This window comes from Diplotaxodon limnothrissa, linkage group LG15 (assembly GCF_057381915.1).
Source record: "Diplotaxodon limnothrissa isolate DT_005_m linkage group LG15, D_limnothrissa_male_GT1.1, whole genome shotgun sequence".
NCBI lineage: Eukaryota > Metazoa > Chordata > Actinopteri > Cichliformes > Cichlidae > Diplotaxodon > Diplotaxodon limnothrissa.
In genome coordinates this window covers 43,540,963-43,563,386 of record NC_140610.1, presented here as the reverse complement: position 1 = coordinate 43,563,386, position 22,424 = coordinate 43,540,963, and the positions used below count along the sequence as shown (strand labels likewise).

Below are 22,424 nucleotides of genomic sequence, written 5' to 3'. Positions count from 1 at the left end.
CTCACCCAATAAAGGAATATTTCATATATCCGTCTACTCTTCATTCTATCAGAAACAGTTATCACAGCTCGCACATTTTCTTTTTACACATATATGTAAGCATTGAGACAAATTTAGTAATGCCAACAAATTAAACGAACAATATTTGTCTCTTATATATGATACATCTATATATACACTGTCAAAGATACTTGAGTGTCTTTGAATGAAGATTTAAGGTGATAGGACATATAAATAACTGCAACTTGAATCTTTACTGAAGCTCAGTATTTGACACAGAGTTCACTCGCATGAATTTCACTCACATGTGCTGTCCCAGTGTACCTGCACATGTGATGTGACAATAGAAGTGATTTGATTTGAGAGTTCAAACTCACTGCTGTAATAACTAATAATGATTAATATAATAACTATTATATTGGCCATATCATATTTACACTGACTTTAGTCTCATGAACAACATTAGCTAACTGTTATTTACTAACTAATCTTATATGACTGTTCAGTACAGATATGAAGCCCAACAATCATGTTTTAGTCCTGTGGTCTCAGCCTCAGATACTTATTAAATCACACAAAGCTCGTGTGGAAAAAAAACAAACAAGCAAAATATGTTCTCCTTCATTTCTGTCAACCACATGTTTCCAGCTATCATGGTTGCTAGGCAAGCTGGGCAGCGCGACGGAGGCTAGACCGTCCCATTTCACAAGCCTCACACTTCCAGCCTTAGCGGTCTTTGAGTACGCGGCCCTTGAGGAGCGTTGAGGCTGCGTACTTTAAGGCTGCAGACCCTGAATTGGGATACAGCCATGCTGAGGAGGTCATTTAGTCATTTAAATCAGCTGTGTTGGATCAAGTGCACATCTAACACTCCACACCAGTTGGTGGCGGTAATGCACCATCTTGCTGTTTGCCAACCGCCAATAAACCCTACACAGATTCAGATTCAGAAGGACACATCTAAAACCTGCAGGACACCAGCTCTCGAGTTCCCCACCCCTGACTTAGGGTCTTGTCTCTCAGTCTCGGCATCAGTCAGGGGGCTGAAATAACCACGACTGCAGTTGTCATCACATCACAAACTTCTGGCCACTTCAGATTTAGCAGTGTGCACGTAGTGGCACATTTAAGATCTAGTTTAAAGGGCTAACCCAAACAACACAAGCAGACAGGTTCAAACCTTCATCTTTCATTCCATGGATACAGGCAGGTAGAACAGAGTGTGGCCTGCAGATGAAACCACAGGTGAAAAGGGAAATAAGAGGTCACACACACACAGCTGACTTTTGTTGTTTATGATGATGGTTCAGCAGGGTCAGTCGATCTGACTGCTTTTACATTCAACTTTCAGACCAGAGACAGAAAACATCAAAATCACGTCAGCTGACTGCCAGGTCACACGACCTGTCTGAGAAAATCTGCATTACACAGCTCTGTTAATGGGACTATGTTTACAGGAAGTTAAAATGTCAGATTTTCATCCCTAACCTCCTGGAGGAGGAGATCTTCCACTCAACATTCAATAATATTGATTCTGATCAATAAATACACTTTGGGCTCTGATGAGCTGAATAAATACAATAACAAGTTATTTTCAAAGACGATTTCATCTGCACAACCACATGAAGTGAAACACCTGGAACCTTTCCTGCATCCCTGTCTCTCAGTGAGTAACTTCAGTCCAGCTAAAGTAAAGGAAGGAAACGAGTTGAAGCAGCTTGCTGATCAGCACAGGACAGTTTCAGAGCTGAGACGATCACCAATTGTCCTGCTGATCAATGTCCAATGATTAAAAAAAAAACAAAAAAACCTGCAGTTCATGAACCACAAACATCTCCCTGTGCACTCCATCTACGATGAGTCAGACGTAATAAAAAATGAGTCGTTTTAAAGCTCTATGTCTGCCCCCTCCAGCTTTTCTGACTCTATCAAAAGAAAATAGATGGTTTTCTTTCTGGTTGGAACTCACTCGTGCACACACCTGTGCAGGTACAGGGCGTACAGCATCACTGCCTCTGTCCTTATAAAACTAAGTGATACTATTTCATTAACACATTAAAACTCCAGATTTAATCATTATGCATCACCACATGCTAACCTGCATGTTTGTAGGGGTTGTCACCTGTTACCCCAACTCTAACCAGCGGACCGCCTCAGACGGGCAGCATTCAGGTCAGTCCCATTAAAAAAAAACAATACATGGTTTGTTTTTTAAAGAATGGCAGAACCCAGAAACACCCACCCACCCCCCAAAAAAACCCCACCAACTCAGAAACGAAACCTCAGAACAGAACCAAAACCAGCGTTGACCTGAACATGCTGCTGTCACGTGTGATGCTTTCTGTCCCTACCCCCAAATTGTGCAACTAAACAAAATAAGGCTTGAGATGGTAGGGTTGCCATGGTAACTTGTCTACAAGCTTGATTGACATCATGCAGTTAAAGTGAGCTAGTGTCTGTAAAACTTTTGGCATCGCGCCTGCCGCTTGTCAGTCGCCGCGCTAACAGCGGTTTACATTCAGACCCTGGCGGGTCAATGGTTGCTGGGCAAGTCTCTGTAACAAACACTGCCGATCTCCTCTCTCTGTTAGCGGTCCAGATCATCCAGCTTGCCTTCTTCATCGTCTTCATTCGGCCCCTCCTTCTCTTGCTGCTGCTGCTCCTCAGGTTTCTCTTTGCTGACGTCCTCCTTCTTCTCCATCTTTTCCTCCTGCCCCTCTTTCAACTCCTCCTTCTCCTGCTGTTTCCCATCTTTCTCCGCTTCCCTCGCTCTTGATGTGCCCTGCTTCTTCAGGTCCTGAAACACCTCGGTGAAGAAGTGTGGATCAGCGTTGATTCGCAGCATGTTGCCGCTAAGGCGCTCGATCAGCTCTAGCGCTCGATCCCAGAATGCATCACGACTGGACTCCACTAGGAAAGGCTTCAGGGGGTAGGAGATCTCGTTGCCCAAGTAGGAGTAGGCCAGATAGAGACAGGTGAGGAATGTGGCGTGGAGCTCGTGCTCTGAAGCAGTATCCTCATCCACCACGTCCCTGCACAGCAGGTACACAAACACCAGGCTGGCCGGACTGATGAAGCACTGGTCCTGCAGGGGGACAACCGAGAGTGGACTTTACAACCAGTCTTAGAGTCATCCACCCATCCATCCTCCCATCTGTCCACCCATACGTCCACACATGCATCCACACGTCCATCCACCCACTCATCCACACATCCATGCACACATCTGTCCACTCATCCAACCACACATCTATCCACTCATTCATCCACACATCTGTCCACACATTTGTCCACTCATCCATCCACACGTCCATCCACACTCATACAGAGCTGTTTTACACTCACTATAGTGGTCTTTCTTTCTTTTTTTTTTCTTTTTTTTTTTTTTTTGCCTGTCCCGTTTGGCTCTTTTGCCATCAGAATTTTTGTCTAAAGGCAAAGAAAGAGACCCAACGGATTTACTTTACCAAATTGACCATCCCAGCCTTGCCGTAATGGTCCATTTGATTCACCTTTTATTGTTCATTTTATTTTCACTTATTGAATACGGGACAGACTTGACTGGGGGAAAGAAGGGGAGAAAGAAAGAGGGAAAGAGAAACAGCTGAGAAGAGGGACAGGGGAGAAGGGCAAAAGACAAAAACCAACAGAATGAGCAGAAAAAAAAAGAAGAAAAAAAAATGCATATATCGATCACCTGGGTCACCTGCTGAGAAAGAAAAAAGAACACAAGCAGAAGAGAACAAGAGTAATAGAATAAACAACATCACAATGATATATGGGAATATGACAGTAAATACTAAATATTAAACATTATTGTGCAGCACATAAGATCAACAGAACACAGTGTGCTTTGAGGTAGGAGCCAAAAAGGGTGTCGTTTGTGGGTGTGATCACCCGTGTGTACACCTGTGAGCATGGACGCGCTTGTTTTTGTTTTGTTTTTTTTAAAGGTTCCTTCATGTAATGATCTGCTAGAGGGTGTGGGGGGGCCACAGCCCCGTCCTCCAGGGCATGAAGCAGGTATGGAGGAGATCAAAACTCCAGACATCCAGAGGCCCCCAGAACACAAGAGACCAAGGAAGACCAACAGAGGGGCAGCCGCGCCACTGTCCCAGAAAGAGCTGAGGAGAGTCCCAGATGAGGGCTCACTCAGCAGCCGCGGAGCAGAAGCCAGGGGGAGTTGCAGTGACGCGCCCGTGAGCTCCGCCGGCAGCCAGCCGTGCCTGAGTGACCGAGCCCCAGGCCGAGAGGCCGGGGGCACCCCACCTCCGAAGTGGCCCGAGCGAGCCCCAGGCCCCAGGCCCCAATAAGCGGCCGCCAAGGAGTGAGCCGGTGTGTACCTGGACGCCCATCCCCGGACACAAAGAACCACCAACGCACCGATGTCTGAGGGAGTCCGCCACTGGCAGGGAAGTGGTGGTAGGGGGAGATAGGCCTCCAAACCTTGGAGGGCCTAAGATGTCCCCAGAGAGGTGGCGCCTGACACCCAACCTGACATATAGACACAGAAATACAGGCACACACATATACAAACATCCATTCCCACCCTCATGCTCTCATATGCACTTACTCCACACTCAAACAACGTGGAGACAGACATAAAGAGACGCTGTACACACAATCACACTCCCCAAGCGTACTCTACAAACCGGGTCTAGGTACCCTTGGCCCTGGAGGGGGGAACTGCACCCAGACCCAGGTGGTGTTACCCTTTTCCCTGCGGTGGGGGGAGGCAGACCGCCCCGACTCCGCAGCAGCAGGAAGGCCCCACACTCCAGACCGCAGTCGGACGGCCAACTCCTCCTCCTAGCCCCCCCGCTCCAGCAGGTCGCAGAGAATGGGGGTGAGAGAAGACTCCAAACCTCCCTCCACCCGCTCATTGTAGTGTTGATGCATGTGTGTTCTAAGGTGCATTTAAAACCCAGGAGGGCATGGAGCTACCTGCCAGAGAGCAGCAGGTAAGCGCATGGTCCCTCCTGCTAGCCCTCAGTGTCTACGTGTATTCAAAATTGAGAGGTGGGCAACGACGCCAGGGGTGGGGTGTACACCCTGATGGTACTTTGGATTCCGTGTATCGTGCCCACCCCCAAGATCCTATATGTATGTGTAATGAGAGTGTGAGTAATGTGAATGTCTAAGTTGTGGGATAAAATTGAGGCAGAGGCAGCCAGAAGGGGACGGGGGGGAGGGGGGGGGGGGTCTCCTCTGCACCCTGGTGACATACCCCTACTCCAAGGTCCTGCATGTGTGGGTGGTTGTGGTGGAGCGGGAAGAGGGAGGCAGCTGGAGATGGGGAGGGAAGGAAGGGAGGGGCAAGTGACCCCTCCCTGGGGCCAGCTCCCCCGCTGACCCCAGTAGGCACCCCCATACTCCGCGATCCGCCAGGGAAAGGGGGCCCAGGCCCATCCAGACCGGGGCCCAGAGCAGCAGCGCCTCCCGGCCCCACAGAGCCCGGGACAGTCCACCCAACCCCACCACAGAGAAAACTGCACCCACCCCACCATCCACTCTTCTTCCAGACTACATAAGACAATAAACACCCAGGCTGAGATCTTCTTCCACCTCTCCTGTATCTCCCCCTCCTGCAGAGAGAGCCCCTGAGGAGAGGAAAGCTCCTGCAAGATGTGACAATCTTCCCCACCAGTTGAAGAGCCCCCCAGGTGGCTCGATGCACCGGCGGCACCCTGCTCCAGGGCTGGGCCCCCATGCACCCACCCGCCCACAACCCCAGCAACACACCAACCAGGACCCAAGCCCCCGAGGCCCGGCCCGGGCCCCAGCCCAGAGACGGAGCGCCCCCAGAACCTCACGCCCATCCCGGACCCACTATAGTGGTCTTTCTGAGGACGGTACAATGCCCAAGGACACGTTTCAAAATGTGGACTGATCTCAATCAAACAATCAGCCTTCCATTTAGCAGACAACATGCTCTATCACCTGGCCAACGCCAGCCAATGACAGGGCAATGAAGGGACAACAGTACTAGTACTACAGAAAGAGCAGCTGAACTAATAGGTGAATTATTCTGGATTAATATCATTGTTATCTATTAGTTCACGTTTACGTGCTACTGTGAGGTGACCTTGAGGGTCTGAAAGGCGCCTATAAATAAAATGTATTATTATTATTATTATTATTATTATTATTATAGTTCGTAGTGTCACAACACTTCCACCGATGATGACTGACCAATAGCAGAAGACATCCAAGTGACATCATTATGAAGCTTATGCCTAAGTTCAATAAGCATACACCTGCTTTCCTGGGTGTTAGGCTCTTTTTCTTTTCTATGCATCATTATCAGTTCCCATGCTGTCAATCTCAGTACTGACATGGTTAGTCCAATCATTTTATCGCCCGCCATCTTTGAGCCAATCAGCCCCCAATTTGCATAGATTCAATCTATGCTCTCAGTCATTCTCCCTTTCAGACTCTCATTTGTACATCCCACCTCCATCCCATCTCCACCTCATAGACACCTCAATTGGAGCCCCATCCAAACCAGTGTCTAGACTCCCAGGAGTCCTGTTCTAAATCCTATCACCACTGGTAGTCCACTTTGCCATGACGGGTCATCAGAGTCTAATGGCAGAATACATTTAAAATAATATAATTTCTCTATCTCAGTGAATTACATTCAATTCATCCAAGTGATCTCTCCTTATTAAAATTACATCATTAACCCCTTAAAAGCAGACGGCTGCAAACTGAAGATTAAACAACCCAGTTCAGACTTGATGCTGGAAAGTCGAATTTCCCAGAGGAACCCACCCGAGGGATTAATAAAGTTCTATCTTATCTTATCTTGGAAGTAAGAGGAGGACTGATTTGTTCATGTAGTTATTCGTCCACCCGTCTTCCTTCATTCTGACTGCCACTGCAAATTTCTGGAGAAGGGATTTGAAAGAGATCAAGGCTTCAGAGGCTCATGTCTCAGAACTGCCACCAACCATCGATCTCCCTGAAGTCTGATGTTCTCTTGAGACAATAATCGAGCCCACAGAAACTGAGGAGGCCAATCAAACCAAGCCTAACCCAACCAAACCAACCTAAACCAAACAAAGCCAAACTGAACCAAACCAAACCAAGCAGAACCAAACCAAGCCAAACAAAACCAAGCATGCTCCTCCAGTTTTCAGCTGTGCTAACATGACCTGAATGTAACGTTTTATCATTTTTAACATGCAACGCCCAAACATCGATGCTGAGGTTAATTTTCAGCAGCAGTTTGTAAACACAGCAACAACCTACAGTAACATGACATGTTTATTAAATACCACAGTAGATATGAAATAAAAACATACAACATGAAGTTAAAGTGCACACACACACAAACACAGACACACACACACGTTTCCACCGACAGTGCTCTGTGTGGAGCAGTCTGTTACTTTCAGTCTGTAGCATGTCTGAAACCTTCATATCTCTCTAATATACAGTTTGTCTTCCTTTGGAAATAAGCCACTCAGCTGTCACCACTGTAAACACCGTGACTGGCCAGAGGAGTTACAAGCCCTGCCCCTTTCATGTAAGCACACATGTTAAACCCTGAGGTTAAGGTAAATGAATGCAGATAACAGCTCTGGACAGGTGAGACTAGCACAGACACACAGATGGGCTCTCACCTGCCAACCCTGAACGAGCAACGCTCGGTCCACGTTTCTGAACCACAGAACGATCTGATTGGATGAGAGCTCCTTCAGTTTGACACAGCGGCGACACATGAAGTCGGAGAGACAGCGTAGGAGCTCACCTGTGGACGCCTGCAGAGAAGACAAGGAAACAAGGAGCGAGGAGAGGAAGCTTTTTGTTGTAACACAGGAAGTAGAACAAAGTGTTTGGGTTTCTGTAGAACCTGAGGTTCTGTTGAAGGTTCTGTAGGTGGAACCTGTCCTCTGGGTGGATGTGTGTGGTGCCCTCTGATGTTTTAAACTTTATAATCAGATGGGAGTTTTTTTCCTCCGGGTTTTTTAGACTGAAAACTGTCTTTGAACCACCTCAGACCCTTAACAATAAAACTGTATTCACCACAGAGTTTCTAGTTATTATTAATTTCAGAATAATTCTTCTTACACCCCCATTTTATAAAAATCTTATTTTATGAATGAATTTATATTAATTATTTTACATCTATTATTCCTGATTCCTTTGTTAGGTTTCACGGCTTCTCCATTTTTATTATTTAGCATCACGTTTTTCTGCCTTCACTGTTCCTAATGTTCTGACCTTCAAGCGCATGCACTTACTGTCTGTCTGTCTACGTGTCTCTGATTAAAAACCAGCTGATGACCTCTGCCAACACACATGAGCACCCCTCACTGACTCACCCACCTGAACCACCACCCTCCGTGGGGACACGAGCGGCTCGGGCCAGGCCTGTCTCTGGTTCTGGTCTGGGACCGTGGGCACGGGCACCGGGATGGGTCCGTGTTTGTGTCCGGGCTTCGCTACTCTGGGCTCGCGGCGCTCCTGCTGCACGTGCCTGGGCTCGGACACTGCGGGCTTCACTTTCTTCCCTCCCTTCCTCTTCGCTCGCGCGGCCACGAGCCGTTTCTTCCAGCTGAGCGCGTGCAGGAGCACCGGGTGCCTCTTCTTCTTCCTTGTTCCGTCCTTCTCCTCCTCCTCCAGCGGCTTCTTTACCGCGAGCTCCTCCGGGCCCCGAGCGGCTTTCCGTGAGCCCGGAGACAGAGACAGCACCGTTCCCATGACGACAACCAGATGGAGGCGAGAGGCACTGCAGCAACAGAGGAGGAGGAGGAGGGAGGAAAAGGAACAAGGAGGGGATGAGAAAGAGAGAAGAGGAGAGAGAAAGCCCATCCGTCTGTCTGTCTCACCTGTCCGCGTGTGATGCAGGCTGGCGTGCAGGGCTTACGTTTTAGTCTCTGATCCGTTGTTTTTACAACAAAGAAACAGATGCAGTCACCCACAATGCACTTGGAGAGACAAGCAGCTGCGAGGCATCTATTGCAACACCTGGATACACCTGGAGAGGTGGAGAAAGTAAACTGACATACTGTGTACAAATACACACTGAGGTACACAAACAGAAGTACTGATCCACATGTTTTTGGCTCATCTGTGATCTGCAGTTCAAACCCCACTTCCTGTGGATGTTTCACAATAAAAGCCTCTCAGAAGAGACAAGCTGCAAGGCTTTTATTGTGCAGGAAACCAAAGCCGGAACCTTACACTATAAAATGTCGGAGATCATGAGCTTGTCAGATTAAAGGCAGATGCATCCTGTGTGACGGTTCAGCTGTTTGATTGCTCGGTGGAGCTTTTATTAGTACAGATTCAGAATCAGCTTTATTGATCTCTATTACCACAAACACACTAATCAGACCTCTCAGTTTGACCTGCAGTTTTCTCAGTGTCCTCCAGAGGGAGCTGTCCTGTTGCTGAGGAGGAGTAGGAAGAGATGCAGTGACTGAAAAGAACTGGTTGTTGCTGATGAGCTTTTGTTTAACTCTAAAACATTTGAATACATTTTTAAGTCACACTTACTAAATCACTGAGTTATTAAGTAAAAATTAATGAAGGCATTTAGATATTTTCAGGCTGGATATTCGAGGAGCTTTCAGAGGAAAGTGAGAAAGCAGTCCTACATATTTCAATATGTGCATTGAACGACATATCCTGGTCAAAAATGAGGTTCCTCACAGTGTTACTGGAGGCCAAGGTATTGCCATCCAGAGTAAGAATCTGGTTAGATACCATATTTCTAAGATTTTCAGGGCCGAGTACAATAACCTCAGTTTGATCTGAATTAAGAAGCAGAAAGTTAGCGGTCATCCAGGTCTTTATGTCTTTAAGACATTCCTGCAGTTTAACTCATTGGTGTGTGTTATTGGGTATCTGTAAACAGAATTGGTCCTAGCACTGAACCCTGTGGAACTCCATAATTGGCCTTAGTGTGTGAAGAGGACTCTCCATTTACATGCACAAATTGGAGTCTATTAGATAGATATGATACAAACCACTGCAGCGCAGTACCTGTAATACCTACAGTGTGCTCTAATCGCTCTAATAGGATATTATATAAAGAGTCTAAATGAGTATCAATGGTACTGAAAGTAGCTGTACATAAAGTTACGTCTGTGAGATGGTGATCAGTCATTTTTGAATTAATGGTAAAAATGTTATTTGTGAAGAAGTTGTGTGACAAATGAAGGAGGAGTGTTCGTTAGTCTGCAGTTTTCTTTGGTACATGTGTAATTTAATATTGTTGTTTTAGAGTTAAAATCATAAAACTACAATACAAGCACGTTTAATGTTTGAAAGCTGGAAACATGGTTTATTGCTGTAAATAATCTGTGTCCATGGTAACACATGTGTGGGATCAAACCCAAGATTTACATGTTTAACAACAAATCTTGTTTATTATAGACTAATGAAAACACACACAGCTGATCCAGAGTCAGATTACTCACAGCGCTGCATGTGTGTGTGTGTGTGTGTGTTGGTGGGCGGGGCCTGTGGCAGCAGAAGGTTCATTGTCTGAGGAGGCAGAGAGAGGGTGGAGGGAGGGTGGAGCAAGCTGCACAGAGACTGCAGCTGGGAGAGAGAGAGACAAAGAGGGGGGAGGCCGACTCTCTCTTTCTTTCTTCGTGTGGGGGAGGAGAGGGGGAGGATTAACCGACTGATCTGCCACGCGCGCTCACACACACACACATTTCAGACAAACAAACACACAATAACACAGCAGCCAAGCAGGCTTCATCTGGATCAGCAGCAGAAGCATCAGCAGCGGCAGTGGCAGCGGTGAGGGAGAGAGACAAAGAGACAGAGAGAGAGAGAGAGAGACAGGCAAAGAGGAGGAGGAGGCAGACGCTCTTCATCGTCTGAGGAGTCAGACAGGAGAGAGAGAGAGACAGGCCTTCAGCAGCTCGACCACCCATCTACGTTCATAGTGATGGTCGACCACATGTTCCTGTGTGTGTGCTGAGTGTGTGTGCTGCTGTGGGTGGGTGTGTTCCCGTGTTCCTGCTCGGTGTGTGTTCACGGCGCATGTGATGGGTAACGCCGAGAGCATGGAGAGCCAGCTGGCCGTCATCCGGTCCAGAGCTGCTCCGGTTCGACTCCCGATGCCAGACCCGGCCGAGCTAGAGGAGAGGTTCTCCATCGCACTGGTAGGATACTCGCACAGACACACACAGGCATGCTGAAAATATGCAGTCACACTCTGCAGGTCTGGCGTGGGTTAGTGGTCTCTGCAGAACCTGATCACCAGGCCATGAGATCCTGGTCTCCAGATCTACTGGTTTTAAATGCCTGTGGTTCTGCAGGGCTCTGGATCTGTAAGTTTCCCCTCTTTGGGTTTCTGGTTCTCCAGGTCACTTCTCCTGTGGTCTTTGGTCCTAGAGGTCTATAGTTCTGCAGGTTCATTCTGTAAACTGTGATGTAGTCTGGCTCAGGAGACACAGATCCTGGTCTGAATCTGGATCTAAAGGGAGGAACATTCAGAACCACATCAGAACCAGCTGGGTCTGTTCAAGAGTCTGTTCACACGCTTGTCTTCAGATTCACGCTCAAAGCCCCTCTACAGTTTGTTCAGGTCTTCAAAAACACAAGAGAATTAGATTAGCCAAGTCAGACAGGGGAAACACGTTGATACTGGAAACCATGATCAGCAGCTCTGGGACTGGACCAATAGGAGGGCTCGAAGTTTCACCCTGACATGAGCTTCAGTATGAGGGCTATAAGCCACTTTAGCTATCCACTGAAAATATGAAACAGCTGACCTTTGAAGGTATACGACCTGACTCAGTATCTCTAAAAGTCACAAGTCAAGCTAACTAAAGAATCACTTAATAGTGGTCACATGGTCCACTAGTAACAGCAGGATCCTCCTGCAGGAGTAGCATATCATGGTTGGTTGACAGCCATCATTTAATTGTGTTTACACTGAATAAAACTGGTACAAAGTAAGTTTCATGTCATGGAAAAATTCATGGATGAACCAGCAGATCCAGGATCAGTTGATCGTCATCACTTTAATCTTCAAAGGCTCAAATCTTGTTGTTTTTGGAGCAACCTTTGGTATGACTGACTCTTTTATTTAATCTGTGGATTTAAGTACAGACATGTGAATTGGAACATCCAGATTTTGTCTTGGGCTGTTTAGTGAATAAAAAAAAAGAGTTGGGAGTTTAGAGTTCATTCTGTATTTAGGGTTTGGGGGTTGAGATTTACATATTACTTTGATTTTCTTTAAGGGTTTGTGTCTGTATTCATGGACTAAGGGTTCAAAATGTTGTCTTTTTTGTTTCTAGACGTGTTTGAGCAATAAAACTGTCTGATTTTCAGAATTCAATGAACCTGCCACCTGACAAGGTGCGTCTGCTGCGTTCCTACGACAATGAAAAGAAGTGGGAGCTTATCTGTGATCAGGTAGGTGGATGTTTATGGGACTGCAGGAACAAATTGTTAAGAAGCTTCAACTCATTGATCTGAATATTGAAAGAGACACGAATCATAAACGGTGCAGATATGATTTGTTGTGTGACTTTGGGGTCATTTGTTATCCCATTTTGGTCATTTTACAAAACAGATTGTTTTATGTGTTTCTAATGTGGCATTTTATGTAATTTTAGACTTTTTCCAGCTGTTTGTTGCTGTTTTTGTTCTTCACGGTCATTTTACATCTCTCCTGTATGTCATTTTAGTTATTTCTGGGTTATATGTCATATCTCTTGGTTTAGACTAGCAGGGCTCTAGACTAACTTTTTGCCTGGGCGTACAGGTACGCCTAACTTTAAAAAGTTAGGCGCACACAAATTTTATAATAATTTCTATAATATAATGTGTTTTTCTGGATACATTGTGCTTTTTCAGCATTCAAAGATTGATGACACCGTGTCAGAGCACTGGCTATGAATTTCAGAAGGATCAGGCCTTAACTTAACAGAAAAGTTAGCAATAGTTCTTTTCCTATTACAGCTACATCCACTTCTGTCGTGCCCAGGCTGCTCACTAGGGCTGGGTATCATCACTGATTTCTATAATCCATTCGATTCTGGTTTTCAAAGTCCCGATTCGATTCAACTTAGCCTCAGACAGAAATATTATAATTCTGATCATTTATCAGTACTGACTTCTTCAGAATTGTGAACATCACAGCAGATGCCTTTGTGTGAAAGTAACTGAGAATAAAACAGAAAAACATGAAGGAGATTTTCCTGGTCTGGCTTTTTATAGCAGATAACCTTAAAAATATTCTACAATGTTCGGCATTTAAAGTTTAAATTTCTTCAGTACTGAACAAGCTCCGACAGCGTGTCCGTCTACGGGCCGTCGGGTGAGAAAGCCGAGAAAGACAAAGTTGATTCTGATGCGTCGGGTCTGTGTTTACGTCTTTGTGTGGAATCCGTGTACCTGCTCTCATTTGCTGTTTGGTTGTTGTTGAAATGGTTTTGTGAGCTTTAATCTGAGAATCTGGCGTTTCTGGCAAAACACAGTTATATTTAAAAGTCGATTCAGGATTTAATGAATTGATATCGCTTTATTCAAGCTACTCACCTCCCACTTCCACCTGGACTTTCAACGGGACCACGGCCAATCAGAGAGGTCCCGCCCCTTACTATCTCTGATTGGTTTAGTCCACGATAGGGGCATAATGTGTGTCTCTTTTTGACCACAGGGAAGGTTGCAGATTTTTTTTTTTTTTTTTTTTTTTGCTACCCGAACAGTTGGTCGCACAGGTGCAACCAAATATTTTTTTTTAGTCGCACCACTGAAAAATTTGGTCGCATTTGCGACCAAATTGGTCGCACTCTAGAGCCCTGACTAGGGTTCTTGGACTTTCTGGGTCCCCGTACCTTTGGTTCCAGTCTGTAATTTGCCCCACTTCTGTTGATTTGAGATTTGACAAAATCCTGCAGCTGATAAAGTTGAGAGCAAATTTAATAACATTTTAAAGTTTCTTTAAAAAATGACATTTAGAATTATTTTCCCCAGTAAAAGTCAGACAGGCGTTGTGGTGGGTGGGGCTTCATATCTGATCCCATCTAGTCCCACTGTTTTTATGTTTGATGTAGGAAAGGTTTCAGGTCAAGAATCCTCCTCACACCTACATCCAGAAACTGAGAGGCTTCCTCGACCCGGCCGTCACACGGAAGGTAAGATGGCAAGGTTTAAAGTTTATTGCGCTGACAGAGAAAACTTTCTTTTAGAGTCCTGCTGGTAGTCCTTCAGTTACGGCCTGTGTTTATATTTTTTTAAAATATTGACCAGTTTGTGTGTTTGTCTGCAGAAGTTCAGGAGAAGAGTTCAGGAATCAACTCAGACGCTCAGAGAACTCGAGATTTCTCTTCGTACAAACCACATTGGGTACCTGTCTGTCAGAACACTTGTCTGTCTCTCTAACCTGTCTAACAGTCTCATGGCTGTCTAACATCTGTCTCCCGTCTGTCTGCAGGTGGGTGAGAGAGTTTCTGAATGAGGAGAATAGGGGTCTTGATGTTCTGGTTGAATATTTGTCGTTTGCTCAGTACGCTGTCACGTGAGTAAAGACAGGGCTTCCTCTTTGCTTTCTGAGCTTCGGTCTGAATTTTGAACTTCACATGTCGGATCTTTTTATGGTGCGATCACACCGACAGATGAAATGTAGTGTTCAGGTGATTAGTTTGGAGCAGGTTTGGGACTTACAAACATTTTACAAACTTTTTGTGCTCAGGTTTGATGGAGAACAGTCAGAGGCTGGAGGCGAGGTGTCGTCCATCGACTCTCCCTGGAGTCGTTCGATAGAAGATCTCCATGGTGACTGCAGCCTCCCCTCACCATCCTCCTCTGTACCCCGAGCAGCTCGACACTCCATCAGGTAGCAGAACATAATGTATGAATAAAACCAGAAGTCACCTAGGTGTGCTAACGTGAATTTTCTGTTTGTAGTTCGACTCTGGTGACTCGATCCAACACGCTGCCGAGTCGTCGAACTCTCAAGAACTCACGACTTGTGTGCAAGAAAGATGATGTTCACGTTTGTATCATGTGTCTGAGAGCCATCATGAACTACCAGGTAACTTAATCTGCCCGGTGACAGAACGTTTGTGTCAATTTGAAGTCAAACCTGTCCTAAATCTGTAAAGTTTAGATTTTAGAGCCGGAAACATTACTGACCTTCATCTGTGTCCTCATCTTCATCAGTACGGTTTCAACATGGTGATGTCTCATCCTCACGCTGTCAATGAAATTGCTCTCAGCCTCAACAACAGGAACCCAAGGTACATCTGCAGATACAACTAATATAAATATTACCACTGCTGTATCTGTCTCGCTGGCAGAGAACAAAATACACCTGCGTGTTAGAAAATACAAACTTTGAGTGAATTCAAACAGCTCCTGAGAAGAAAGCCACAAAGTCAGTTAAACCACAGATGTAGACATTGTTTCTGTTCACTGTTTGTTAATTAGTGTGTGAAGCTTGTTTTTCTCTCTATAAATAGCTTTTTAAAAATTTATTTGATGCATTTTCTTCATCAGGACAAAGGCTCTGGTCTTGGAGTTGTTGGCCGCAGTGTGTTTGGTCAGAGGAGGGCACGAGATCATCCTGTCGGCCTTCGACAACTTTAAAACTGTAAACAAAATAACAACACACTCTAAACATAAAACAACAAGTAATCCTTTTGTCATTTCTCCACTTTGTGCCTCCTGTTGTCTTGGGGTCTCTGTCAGGATACATGAGAAGGAGAAAGTAACGTATGAAACAGGTGTGCCACAGAGCTGGAATCACCAAACCATGAAGGGAGGAGGACATTTCTAGTTTTAGAGATATTGCAGTCCTAAAGATGTTTGTTTATATGTGCATTGAAGGACATATCCTGGTCAAGAACAACTAAAGGTTTTCTTCATGGTGTTACTGGAGGCCAAGGTAATGGCATCCAGAGTGATCATCTGAATGCGTTATTATAAAATGAGGCTCTGGACTAAAGAGCTCTCCTGTTGTTAAAAACCTGTTGATTCGACTTCTTGCATTTCCTCCCATCACATCTCAGATGGGAGGAAATTATATTAAAGGAAAGGAGGTACAAACTGGGAAAATGAGAAGAGAGTAAACAGCATACGTTTGTTTGTTTGTTTGTTTGTTTGTTTGTTTGTTTGTTTGTTTGTTTGATTGATTGATTGATGTGTTGCAGGTGTGCTCTGAGTCAATGCGTTTTGAAAAGTTGATGGAACATTTTAAGAATGAAGATGACAACATCGACTTCTTGGTAACTTTGTCTCAAATGGGACCTAATATTTCAAGATTTTTCTTTTAAATTAATTGCATGAAATTTAAGATCCATTCAGCTCACAAAGTTTACATCTGTGTGACTTTGGTAACGTCAGACTTGCCTGGTGTGACATCATCAGGTTAATAATGGGCAGTGAAACATGTTTCCAGGTGGCCTGCATGCAGTTCATCAACATTGTGGTTCACTCTGTAGAGGACATGAACTTCAGAGTCCACTTGCAATATGACTTCACCAAACTCAACCTGGAAGAACACCTGGAGGTAAGACAGAAACCCACAATCAGAGCATCACAGTCACTCTCAGACAGAATGTGGTTTTAATTTACATCTAGTGCTGTTCAGAAAATGATGTGTTTCACCAAAACCTGTCTCCTCACCTGTGCCCTCACCTGTTTCACCTCAGCGGCTAAAGCACACAGAGAGTGACAGGTTGCAGGTTCAGATTCAGGCGTACCTGGACAACGTATTTGATGTCGGGACACTGCTGGAGGATGCAGAGACCAAAACTGCTGCTCTGGAGAGAGTCGAGGAACTGGAGGAGAACCTGGCCACGGTAAGACCTCCAGGTGGAGGGAGACAGGTGGAAACAAAGGGGTCAAGTCTTAAAAGACATTATGATAAATCTCTGGTTTTGTGCTGACCTTCACCAGCCTCTTTCTTTCTCTATATGCCTTCAGATGTCAGAACGTCTGCTGGATGTGGAGAACGAAGCAATGTTGAAGATTGTGGAACTGGAGAAACAGCTGATGCAGACCAACAAAGAGCTGGACCAACTCCGGGTCAGTCTTGTTACTGTGGAAACCACATGTACATTGTCACCATGGAGCAAATAAATGAGGCAAATAAATGTATAAGAGTAGGTCAGATGGTGATAATGATGAAGAGACATCTACAGGGAATAATGTGGAGTTTACAGGGCTGAAATACTTTTTAAACATGGGTTTTATAAAATGTTGGACTGTTCTTTGGCACCACTCTTGCCCCTGACTCACCATCACCGCTTACCTCTGCAGGATGTGTATGCCAGTGCTAACTCACAGGTGCATACCTTGCGGCGTATGGTACGGGAAAAGGACCAGACGATCCGACGTCAGAGTCGTCTGGAGCGTCAGGCTCAGGAAGCGCAGCAGGCCGGAGGACCCGGAGCTCCTCAACCACAGAGAGGAGAGGGCGATGGAGGGGTGGCTGATTCTGCCTCTCCGTCACCTCCACCCTGTCCTAACCTGTCCCCTAGGTGAATCACAGGACCTAGAAGCTGTAGTATCTCACAGTTAAAAACTTCTGGCTAAGGATTTTGTTTTTGATTGATTTTGATTGATTCCTGCAGCCCTGAGACTGTAGCTTATCACAGTATGGGACCGGGGCTGGGCGGAGCCCCAGGCATGCTGGCCCCACCTCCTCCACCTCCTCCTCCACCAATGCCAGGCACAAGTGAGTTGAACCTTGCAGGTACTGATGCTTCTAAGCTTCAAATCTTGCGGTCCTTAGATCCCATTAGAGATTGGATGGCTGATAATTATCTTCAACTAAATGCTGATAAAAGTGAAGTCATTGTCTTTGCTCCTGAGAATTTTGTTCCCCTCGTGGTTAAAAATCTAGGCCCTCCTGCTTCTTATATTAAACCCTCCATTAGGAACCCTGGTGTTACATTTGACCCAGCTCTGACGCTGGACACACACATTAAATCTTTGGTTCGTTCTTGTTTTTACCGTTTAAGAAATATTGCTAAGCTCATTGTGTCACGCTCTGAATTGGAAATGATTCTTCATGCTTTTGTTTCATCTCACTTAGATTATTGTAATTCCTTGTTTACTTGCTTAAGTAATGCCTCCCTGGAACGACTGCAGGGTGTTCAAAATGCTGCTGCCAGGCTTCTGACAAAGCATCCCAAATACTCCCATGCCACTCCCCTGCTGATTCAACTGCATTGGCTCCCTGTCAAGTTCAGGGTCCGTTTTAAGATTATAATCATGACCTATAGGGCCCTGCACGGTGTAGCTCCCATTTACATCAGCGATCATCTTCTTCCTTATCGCCCCAGCAGGTCCCTGAGGTCTTGCAACCAGGGCTTGCTGGTTGTCCAGCATACAAGGCTAAAAACAAAAGGTGACAGAGCGTTTGTATCAGTGGCCCCCAGACTCTGGAACTCACTCCCTTTGAGTTTGAGATCTGTGGACTCAGTCATTTCTTTTAAAAGCAGTTAAAAACATATCTGTTTAAACTTGCTTTTGGTTGATTTTGTTTGTTTGAGGTTGTATGTCCGTTTCTGTGAAGCACTTCGTGATTTTTACTTTACTTTACTGCTGAGTATCACCTGTATAATGAGTAATAACATTGTCTTTTTTTTTCCTCTTTAGTGTCCAACGGACCGTACCCAGCACCTCCTCCACCTGGTCCTCCTCCTCCTCCCCCTCCCCCTCCTCCACCTTGTCGGACCAGTGAGCTCTCCTCCGTCCCCATGCCCCCGCCTCCTCCACCTGTGGCCCCACCACTCCCAGGAACAGGGGGGTCACCTACAGTCATCTTTAACTCTGGACTTGCAGGTGAGACTGCAAACAGTGGGTTCACAGGCTGTTTAGAACTGAACCAAACCTGACCATCAAACTGTCCTTTCCCCTGTAACCACACCAACACTACACCTGTACATTACTGCAGCCAGGTGAGGAGTAAACTCAGTTACAGTTAATCAGGACATGAACTATAGACATCAGTTTCAAATCATTATTACGAAAAAAAAATAATAGAAACTATAAACATGCTGACTCCAGCTGACACCAGCTGTTCTTGTTTTTTAGCCAGTTGTTAGTTCTCTTTACTTTTCTCAGTTGAGAAGTTGGTTTTTGGTAACATTTGGGTGAAAAACTAAGGTCTGCAAAGGTTGAACAGAAGGAGGTGGTTGTAGTTTGGGTCAGCAAATCTCAGTGAATCTGTGTTAGTTTGAGGCCGGGGTTTTCAACCTTTGGTTGTTCTTCCTTGGTTGTAGATTTGTCTTCTTCATAGTCAGAGTTTGTTTCTGAAATGTTGGAGAGGTAATACATCAGATCAGGGAAAAGCCATAAATAGAAGATCTGTTGAGGCCAGATGGTACTCATGCAGAGCAGGTAGTCAGTGAATCTGAGCCTTTGTTTGATGATGGTGGTGATAACTGGTGACATTGAACTCAGTTGAATTTGTTGAGAATTTGGATTGATTTCGAATTTGTGTTGCTCTGGTTTGGAGTTAAGGTTGTTTAAGTTTGGAGTTTAGCTTGGTTAAGAGCAAGGTTTTGCTCGGGTTGTTTTTGTCTGGTTTGAAGTTTGGATTTGACCGAACCATTGGTTGAGAGTTTGGCTTTTGGCTTGGATTCTTTTGGTTTAGGTTGGGTTGGTATTGATTATTTGGTTGGGTCCAGATTTGATTTAGGTGAGAGTTTGGTTTGGTGCGGACTGTTTTGGTTTGATTCAGTTCAATTCAATTCAATTTTCAATTCAGTTTTACTTATACATCACCAAATCACAACAACAGACATGGTTAAGATTGATCTGGTCTTTGGCTGGTTTGGCTTGGATTAGTTTGGTTTGGACTCTAGTTTGATTGAGAGTTTGGTTTTGCTCGGTTTGTTTTGGTTTGGAGTTTGGCTTTCATTGATTGTTTGGTTTGGAGTTTAGGTTGGTTAAGGTTTGGTTTGCATCATTTTTCCTTGGATGAATGCTTTGCTTTGGATTGCAGGTGGCTGATGGTCAGACTTAAATAAACACGTGTCCTTGAAGTCCAAGAGGTCATAGAGTCCTTGTCTGCAAATTTCAGTCATGACGGTCTTCTCTGGTGGTTAATATTTACTTCTGGGAAGTTAATTTCTTATTAAATATTAAATATTTCCAACAGTCTCCATTGGTGAATGGATGCTGATATATACAGAGTATTACTTTTTTGGATTTTTCTCAGTTTAATGTTCTGTTCATACAGAAAAAGTTGCATATTGTTTGTACTATTGATGAAGAACCACTGAAGTGAAATGGAGCTCAAATCTCAGACTGTTATCCTACTTATACCATCGTCACTAATAAAAGACATTAGAGATATTTGTTCCATCACATTTTATCAAAATAAAATTTACAGAACTGATTCAACTTCAGCAGCTTCACCAGAACTCAGCTCTCAGTTTACACAAATAACCACAGTTCAGATCTCTTTATATACGCTGTCTATTCCTTACAATTAAATATGTCACACCTTCAGCCGATGAGAGTCCAGAAATATTAGTCAGTGTGATAAATGTGTATGTTAACTGCCATTTTACTAACATGTTGTTTCTTTTCTTCTGTTTTGCTCACAGAGGGTGCTCTCAAATTGTTCTGTACGTTTACTTTCTCTAACATCTTCACAAAACACCCTTACTTCCCCACCCTCCATCTTCTTCCATTCCTCCATCACCTGGAAACCAGCCGCAGCCAGTCAGTGGCTGGTTTCTCAATTAATCAACTGCCACAATTGTCAGTCAGAGTCATATGTTTGATCCCACTTCTATGATGTGTGTTCAGACTGAAGGATCATACCTACTCTTACCTGAGAAGAGAAAAGATATAAATAAATAAAATAGAGTCCGAGGGATAGATTGGCTCTGATGAGACCCAAAGTAATGCTCATCCATGAATTAAGTTGAAGACCTATATTGGTTATGCTAGAAAAACAGACTTCTGTTGGTCTGTCCCATACAGACCTGCTCACCTGTCGCACCTGTACCTGACAATAGTAACAGGTGCAGTGATGCCTGTTAACCTTCAGCAGTTTGGCACAAACTGATTGATCGGTCTGAACACACAGCTGGACTTTAGTCACTCGCAGTACCAATCTGAGGCCAGTCTCGTCCTCTCCTCACATGTCTCCCTGCTCACATGTCTCGCACAGCGGTGAAGATAAAGAAGCCAATCCAGACCAAGTTCAGGATGCCGGTGCTGAACTGGGTAGCTCTGAAGCCAAGTCAGATAAACGGAACCATCTTCAATGACATTGATGACGAGTCCATCCTGCAGGTAACATCCACAGCAAGAGGCATCACTCAGGGCTAACAAAAGCTTTTCACCTGTTTAAAATCTGCAATGACCTGTGTGTGTCTCAGGACCTGAACGTGGAGGAGTTCGAGGAGATGTTTAAGACCAAGGCTCAGGGTCCAGCTGTGGACCTGACGCTGTCCAGACAGAAGCTTCCTCAGAAAGCTCCGTCCAAAGTTTCTCTGCTGGAGGCCAACAGAGCCAAAAACCTGGCCATCACGCTGAGGAAGGCCGGCCAGGGGTCAGAGGTCATCTGCCGTGCCATCCAAACGTAGGTGGAACTGCACCAGGTTACAGGTGCCAGCGATGCCAGCTTGGTGCCAGAGTCAGAAATAGGCAAAATTGAATGTAGCTATGTTTATATAACAGCAGTGCACAACAGCAGTGTGTTTACAGGTGAGTTCAGGTGGGCATATGATTCTGTCCACCAGAGCTGCTGCTTTATGATCCATCGATCTCTTCCTAGCTTTGATCCTTGACCTTCTTCTCTCTGCCTCCGATATCAGAGCTTTTAACATTTGGAGTTTGTTACCTCTGTTAGCTGAGAATTTACTCATGGTGGCTTCCATTCATCAGACAAACTGCCTTCACACCCAGCCTGAGATGACATCATAGAAGTTCCTCTGTCTCAGAGTACTTTAGAGTTTAAACAGCATCATAGTGAGCATCCCATGACCCCAATAAAAGCAGTCGGTTCTGGCCTGGCCTGGGTTCCATCAGTGATAATCAGACTTCAGATTCAGGCCTCAGAACTGAATCTGAGTCAGCCATACTGCAATGTGCCTGAAATCAATCAGGTGACCCTCTACAGGTGTGTTTAAGTGGCTTATTAGGTACCTGTGTACACTCCGAGTCACTCTATCAAATCAACCCAGTCCATCATCTCTCCAGGTTTGACCTCCGGACCGTTCGGGTGGACTTTGTAGAGTGTCTGACACGTTTCCTGCCGACGGAGGCTGAGTTGAAGTTGCTACGGCAATATGAGAGGGACCGAAAACCTCTGGAGGCACTAAGTGACGAAGATCGCTTCATGATGCAGTTCAGTCGCCTTGAGAGACTCAGTCAGCGCATGACCATCATGACTTTCATGGGCAACTTCAACGACAACGTCCAGATGTTAACACCGGTGAGACAGATATACAGATAGGAAGGTATGCAAG

General features: G+C 45.2%; 2 protein-coding genes across 4 annotated transcripts in view; one reads left to right on the top strand and one right to left on the bottom strand.

The window, feature by feature from the left end:
- Positions 1-2,587: 2,587 nt before the first annotated feature.
- Positions 2,588-8,820, bottom strand: LOC146618082 (cyclin-dependent kinase 5 activator 1-like). 2 transcript variants are annotated; one of them, XM_085373042.1, is made up of 3 exons: positions 8,335-8,820; positions 7,629-7,766; positions 2,588-3,085 (listed from the first exon to the last, which is right to left on the bottom strand). In XM_085373042.1, the coding sequence occupies exons 1-3, from the start codon at positions 8,818-8,820 to the stop codon at positions 2,588-2,590; spliced, it is 1,122 nt and encodes a 373-aa protein (XP_085229168.1). The 2 variants fall into 2 exon arrangements, with proteins under 2 accessions (XP_085229168.1, XP_085229169.1); XM_085373043.1 differs by having other exon boundaries at positions 8,314-8,709.
- Positions 8,821-11,015: 2,195 nt separating this feature from the next.
- Positions 11,016-22,424, top strand: part of LOC146618081 (formin-like protein 2) — a 15,985-nt gene continuing 4,576 nt past the window's right edge. Inside the window, exons 1-20 of one of the 2 annotated variants that reach the window (XM_085373633.1) lie at positions 11,016-11,132; positions 12,310-12,393; positions 14,040-14,120; positions 14,255-14,331; positions 14,420-14,503; positions 14,678-14,821; positions 14,893-15,019; positions 15,148-15,224; positions 15,484-15,577; positions 16,137-16,211; positions 16,385-16,495; positions 16,638-16,787; positions 16,912-17,013; positions 17,248-17,468; positions 17,562-17,665; positions 18,592-18,777; positions 20,550-20,570; positions 21,122-21,246; positions 21,333-21,535; positions 22,156-22,390. In XM_085373633.1, the coding sequence (XP_085229759.1) occupies positions 11,016-11,132; positions 12,310-12,393; positions 14,040-14,120; positions 14,255-14,331; positions 14,420-14,503; positions 14,678-14,821; positions 14,893-15,019; positions 15,148-15,224; positions 15,484-15,577; positions 16,137-16,211; positions 16,385-16,495; positions 16,638-16,787; positions 16,912-17,013; positions 17,248-17,468; positions 17,562-17,665; positions 18,592-18,777; positions 20,550-20,570; positions 21,122-21,246; positions 21,333-21,535; positions 22,156-22,390 (2,418 nt within the window). Of the gene's footprint in view, positions 11,133-12,309; positions 12,394-14,039; positions 14,121-14,254; positions 14,332-14,419; positions 14,504-14,677; positions 14,822-14,892; positions 15,020-15,147; positions 15,225-15,483; positions 15,578-16,136; positions 16,212-16,384; positions 16,496-16,637; positions 16,788-16,911; positions 17,014-17,247; positions 17,469-17,561; positions 17,684-18,591; positions 18,778-20,549; positions 20,571-21,121; positions 21,247-21,332; positions 21,536-22,155; positions 22,391-22,424 lie in introns of both variants that reach the window. The other variant, XM_085373632.1, reaches the window with a different exon arrangement.